Source organism: Salvia splendens, chromosome 16, assembly GCF_004379255.2.
Source record: "Salvia splendens isolate huo1 chromosome 16, SspV2, whole genome shotgun sequence".
In the NCBI taxonomy this organism is placed as follows: Eukaryota; Viridiplantae; Streptophyta; class Magnoliopsida; order Lamiales; family Lamiaceae; genus Salvia; species Salvia splendens.
The window spans coordinates 30,458,641-30,464,595 of NC_056047.1; the positions used below are offsets into that span (position 1 = coordinate 30,458,641).

The 5,955-nt window shown below is 44.6% G+C and overlaps 2 protein-coding genes across 2 annotated transcripts; both read right to left on the reverse strand.

The window, feature by feature from the left end:
• LOC121770490 lies at positions 1-3,087 on the reverse strand. The gene has a single exon (XM_042167210.1). The coding sequence runs from the start codon at positions 3,085-3,087 to the stop codon at positions 1-3; it is 3,087 nt and encodes a 1,028-aa protein (XP_042023144.1).
• Positions 3,088-4,162: 1,075 nt separating this feature from the next.
• Positions 4,163-5,725, reverse strand: LOC121770566 (intracellular ribonuclease LX-like). Its single transcript, XM_042167300.1, has 3 exons — positions 5,577-5,725; positions 5,325-5,480; positions 4,163-4,673 (listed from the first exon to the last, which is right to left on the reverse strand). Exons 1-3 carry the CDS (start codon positions 5,676-5,678, stop codon positions 4,242-4,244), a joined length of 690 nt encoding a protein of 229 aa, XP_042023234.1. The 5' UTR covers positions 5,679-5,725; the 3' UTR covers positions 4,163-4,241.
• Between the last annotated feature and the right edge of the window lie 230 nt (positions 5,726-5,955).

Sequence of the window (5,955 nt, forward strand, 5' to 3'; positions counted from 1 at the left end):
CTATAGCGTATAGTTCTTTATGATAAGTCGAGGCCACTTTCCGCCGAGGCCCGAGTTTCTTGCTGTAGAAAGCAATGGGGTGATCGTCCGTAGCAACACGGCTCCAATCCCAGAGTCTGAAGCGTCTATCTCCACACAAAAAGGTTTCTCAAAATCAGGGAGCCGAAGCACCGGCGCTCTCGTCATTGCTTTCTTCAATGCATGGAAGCTCTCCTCCGCGCCTGCTGTCCAACAAAAGGCGTCTTTCTTTAGGAGATTCGTCATCGGGGCGGCGATAAAAGCATACTGCCTTCTATAGTAACCTGTCAACCCCAAAAATCCTCTTAACTGTTTTACATTTTTTGGTACTGGCCAAGCCGTCATCGCCTCAATTTTTACCGGATCCGCCTTCAATAGGCCATCAGTGATAAGGTGACCAAGATATTCCACAGTGGGACTACAAAAAGAGCACTTCGACAATTTGACGAAGAAGTTGTGCTCGCGTAGGACGGTCAGGACGTCCGATAAGTGTGATGCATGCTCCTCAACGGATGGACTATAGATCAGGATATCGTCAAAAAACACAATGACAAATTTGCGCATCATATGTTGGAATATTGAGTTCATTGCCGCCTGGAAGGTTGATGGGGCATTTGTCTGGCCGAACGGCATTACCAGAAACTCGAAGTGCCCGTCATGAATCCGAAACGCGGTCTTGAACACATCTTCATCATGCATCCGGATCTGATGGTATCCTGATCGCAAATCTAGCTTGGAGAAAAACCTTGCTTTTCCTAATTCATCGAAAAGCTCATCCACCGTTGGAATCGGGAAATGATCCGGGACCGTCACATTGTTCAAAGCCCGATAATCGATGCAGAAGCGGAAAGATCCGTCCTTTTTTCTGATCAACAACACTGGCGAAGAGAACGGACTGTTACTCCGTTGAATAATTCCCTGCTCTAGCATCTCCCGTACCTGTCGCTCAATCTCGTTTTTCTGGAAGTAAGGATACCTGTACGGCTGCACATTGACTGGTTTGGACCCTGGTAGCAAGTGAATTCGATGGTCGTACTGGCGCACGGGAGGCATTCCCGTCGGTACCCTGAAGACTGACAAAAAACTCTCCAAAACCGCTGCCACTCCTCCCGGTAGATCAGAGGGGAAACAGTCGGAACCACTTTCGTCTGATTCCAATTTCAATAAGGCGATCTCGAAGCATTCAGCCATATCGGCTGACGAGTGCATAGAAAGGAAAGTTTCAGCTGTTAGGCGGCGTGGTGGGGGCAGAATACCACGCAAAGTGAACGACTGTCCCTTGTGATTGAACTCCAGTGTCTTTTGTGCGAAATCTGCTGATATTTGTCCCAGAGACTCCAACCAATCCATGCCTAAAATCACATCCGGCCCATGAATTGGTAAAATGTGAAGGTCAACCACAAACTCGCATCCTTGCATCCTCAATTTCGTTCGCACCGCCATGTGCGTGCAAAGTAGCGCTGCCCCATTACCTACAAACACTCGAAAGGGTCTAATCGGAGACAAAGGCAGATGTAGGCTCTCCGCTATTTTCGGGTGTAAAAAATCTCGGTCACTGCCCGTGTCTACGAGTATGCAGACCTCGCGATCATGGATGTGGCCCAACACTTTGAGCGGTCGAGAACGCCGTCCCCCATCAAGTGAGTGTATATGGGCAACCTCCGACGATATCTCCTCCTCTCGAACCTCGTCTTTCCCACCGTCCGATACTTCCTCCTCGTCGGCGTAGCAGAGCATACGTTGTTTACACACATGACCTACTACCCACTTCTCCGGACAGTGCCAACACAGCCCCAATCTAGAGCATTCCGACCTTTCCGCCTGAGATACCCGGATGGTCGGTTGGCGTGTCTGCTCCCTCTGATGCTGCTGCGTTCCCGAAGGCAGACCCGACGTGGCGCCCGCTGGAGCAGCCGGTTGATGGCCTGGCGGGGCTGTCGTTGCTCGGGTGTCGCGGCCTTGCCACGTCCTGCGTTGGAAACCCGAGTTGAGTTGTACCTGAGTGCGGTCAGAATGGGAATCCGCTAAGGCCAACGACAGGGCCATGGCTGCAGCTAGGGACGTCGGCCGGTGTAGTGTGACTCGTTCCTGCATATCCGGTTTTAGACCTGCCACATATAGAGTAAAGAGTTTCGATTCCGGGACCCCCTGGACCCGATTTAGGTACCTCTCGAACGTATCATGGTACTCTAGGACTGTTCCCGTCTGCGTCAGCTTTGCGATTAACTCGAAATAATCTTTAAAACTCTGCCTGTCGAAGCGATGACGCACATCTTCCAAGAAGTCCTGCCACGTGACAAAATCGTTGTTGCCGCAGTAGTTAAAAACCCATTCCGATGCTGGGGGATCGAATAGCATGACTGCGTAATGAAGGCGTTGAGCTTCCGGCATCATAACGTGATCAAAATAATAATTAACCCTGGAAATCCAGTTTGTTGCGTCGCTGCCATCAAATCGCGGAGGCTTCATTGATACTTGATTTTTGTCAACCCCCGCTGCAGACGAGTGATATCGCTGGGGGGGATCCCAACACGACGCAGGCTTTTCGAATTGGTGCTGAAGATTCCCTCCTGCAGGCCTAGTGTAGCGATTCCCTGGCACATCCCAGGCCGAACCGTCGTTGCTCCTATCGGGGCGGAATCCGCGATCCTCGATCGCGCCATCCCGATAACCCCCAGTAGGGTTTCGGACACGACCCCCTCTATCCATCGATTTCCACCTCCGTAACTCCTCATACACACCGTCGTCCGCCTCATCAAACCCTAGAGGTGGTTCCGTCTCACGCGCCAAAAGTGGATCCAAACACTTGAACTTGCGATCGGTTTCATCCTTCCACTGATCGAATTTGTCCATCTTTTCCAGTAATCGGTCCATCTTCCCACTCAATGTTTCCTCCTGGTTCGAATCGCCTGGTGGGCGACCCTCCAAATCTCCTTCGTCGAACGCCTGACGTTGAAAAACCTCATTATGTCGGAGATTGAAATTCTGACGCTGCGAAGCACCACTCGAAAAAGAATCCGGGCGATGACCGCCCCATACCGCCTCCCCGTTATTGCTAAATCGATTCATGAGTACGTCGATGAAAGCACCAGATGTTAAGAGCCTCCCGCCCTCAACGCACTAGCAACCGTGATGCTAGCAACACTCGAACGTCCGACGTCCAAGAATGGATCGACGGCGGATAGAAGACAACTGTGCGCGGGATTTTCGTTCCCGTCGGGCAGCTTGTCGTCTAGGGTTTCAGTTGTCACACGATAATTGGCCAAAATAATATTTCATTCATAGCATGGAATTGTGAACAAAAGGCCTATTTATAGTCTAAGGACCCTAGGGTTGGTTCGACTCCTAAACCTAGTTCATCTCGGGAAAGAACCAACAAAGAAAACCCGAAACGGAGCTTACAGTTACGCTCGACACTTACGTAAATTAAATAATAAAAACAATATTCTTGGAAATAAAATAACCAAAAAGAACAAAAGGAAATAAAATAAAAGGCAACATGCCCGCCTATTTGGAAACAAAGTCTCCAAGCCTCTCGGGGGGACGTCGATGCCTCGCCGGCCTCGTTGCGGCGATGGACGTCTTCTGCTGCTGCTGCTCCTCTTCGGGCTCCGACTCACCCTCGTCAGAATCACTCGACGCCTCTACTGCCACCTCATCACCAGGACGCTTAGGGTCTACTGCTGCCTCATCATCAGGACGCTTAGGGTCCGTATCAACAATCTATATCATAGATGTTGGGGTATATTTCACGCCAATTCTGTGATATGGTAATTTCATGTTTAATAATATTATGTTATTTCCATAAATTGATTAATGGAGATATGGTAATTTCATGTTTAATAATGTTATGTTATTTCCATAAATTGATTAATGGAGCTGTTAGTTTAGTGAATTGATATGAAATTTATGTGGCAAATGAGCTTTTTTTTCATTTGTGAAGAAATTATTGATAGATACATCAAATCATCTTACCACTTAGTATGGTAGTCTTAATTTTAGCTACCGTTAAAATAAACGTGTTTGATTGTTTAGCAACTGAATTGAATTAATCTCCAAAATACATAATAAATGAGTCCCACTCATGTGCGGGCTTGCTCTCCAAAATAAATCGATTTTTTGTAAGAAGAATAACTAGAGTTCATATTAATAATAATAATCAAGTTCCATTCATTGTTGGAGAAATTAAATTTAGAAGGGATAAATCAAACAATTGAAAGAGATCAGCCGGAATGGTGGGACAAAGAAGGGAACTCGACGCGGGAGCCACATCCTCTTCCACGTGGCAGAATGGGGCATTCAATGAAATTTTTGGCAGATTTATCGACACACATGTAGACTTGGTATATTTGATGATTCCCTTGTGTATCAACATTGCACTCTATGTAGGCTTCATAACCTACCCCTTCTTTAATTGCCCTTTTCATGCTCTCCATAGTGAAAAAATTCCCAGGCTGAATCCCTGCTTGTTTGAGGTGTTGGAGCAAGTTGGCTTTGTTCTTGAGGTCGAGGGCTGATTCAAAATAAGTGTGTTCATCCAATGATGTGCATGTTCCATGCTTCTCCCATTCATGACCCCAGAATTTCATCCCATCACCCGATGGACAGGCTAAGGTCACCCAATCTTTCTCCATTCTCTTCTTCAGGTCCGAGATCTGCGTATAATTTCGTTGCGAAAATTATCTTTATAATAATGATCATGCATATTACACGCGGTTACCAACTACTTTGAGAAATCGATAATGATTATTTCGGTATCAATCATAGTCATACTATATAGTAGGTTGATGGAATGTACCTGAGTAAATGTCAAAATTGATCGTAAACATATGACCTAAATATGAAGTTGGTCCAAATCATTCACTTTTTGAAAATCGGGTCCATAACAAATAAAATCGTTGTCGATCTAGTCATGTTTTTTATGGTTCCGTCAATTTCTGATGGTCAACCGCGGATTAACGAATTTTCGACCAGATTAGCCGATTTTGATTACTGGAGCTAATTATATAATTTTTTTAATTTCTGAAATATTAGTAATGGAAAAATAATTAGACAGTACATAGAAAATAATTTAATTAACAAAATAATTGGGTGCCTAATAATCCCAGATTATGCCTAATCGGTCAAAAATGTGCTAATCTACTGTTGACCGTCAGAAATTGATGGAACCGTCAAAAAAAGGATCGGATCGACAACGATTTTACCCCATTTTCAAAAGTGAATGTTTTAGACCAACTTCATATTTTTGGTCATATGTTTAGGATCAAAATGAACCTTTACTCAATATAATAGTGAATTAGATTTACCTGAGATATGTCTAAGGAACTTGCGGTGTCACAATTTTGAGGCCATTTACCGTTGTTGTAATTCGGCCAAAGCCCATGAATGCTGAAATCTTCATTGGGTTTTCCAGTTGTAGGATAGCAGCAGCTTTGCCGAGTGTCACAATACGATGCAGGCCACTACATTATCAATAACACAATATGCATTCAATTTTTTAAAATCAAATACTTCTTTAAAGCAGACTTATGTACTACTAATTCATAGGCTTTCCTAACCTGTTGAACAAAGTAGAAGAAATCGAAATCTTGAGACGAACACAGAAATGATTGAAAGTACAAAACGAATAGGATGATCACTATGGTACCCTTTCCTTCCATTGTAACACTAAATGTCTCAATTATAATTTGGAGTTAGAATTGGGTGGCTGCATTTATAGCCATCAAATCTAACTACTTGTGTGTGAAAAAGGCTATGTGTTTTAATGTCATTTGCTTTATTTTCAGCCTATAATCCATTGCGTGTTAATGTTAGGTGTATGGCGTGATGTACTTTTTCCATTGCCTACAATTTACCTCTTAATTTAATTCCTTTCAAGTCAAGATTTAATTAGGTGATGCTTCAAGGCTTGCACCAAGATTATTTTAAAGATAATAT

What these genes read in the sequence shown, in the direction of transcription:
- LOC121770490 (XM_042167210.1), bottom strand. Translation starts at nt 3,087, where the DNA reads ATGAATCGATTTAGCAATAACGGGGAGGCGGTATGGGGCGGTCATCGC.
- LOC121770566 (XM_042167300.1), bottom strand. Translation starts at nt 5,678, where the DNA reads ATGGAAGGAAAGGGTACCATAGTGATCATCCTATTCGTTTTGTACTTT. An exon ending in TCTTCTACTTTGTTCAACAG is followed by an intron (nt 5,481 to 5,576) that starts GTTAGGAAAGCC and finishes TTGATAATGTAG; the next exon opens with TGGCCTGCATCGTATTGTGA. An exon ending in GTTCCTTAGACATATCTCAG is followed by an intron (nt 4,674 to 5,324) that starts GTAAATCTAATT and finishes AATTATACGCAG; the next exon opens with ATCTCGGACCTGAAGAAGAG.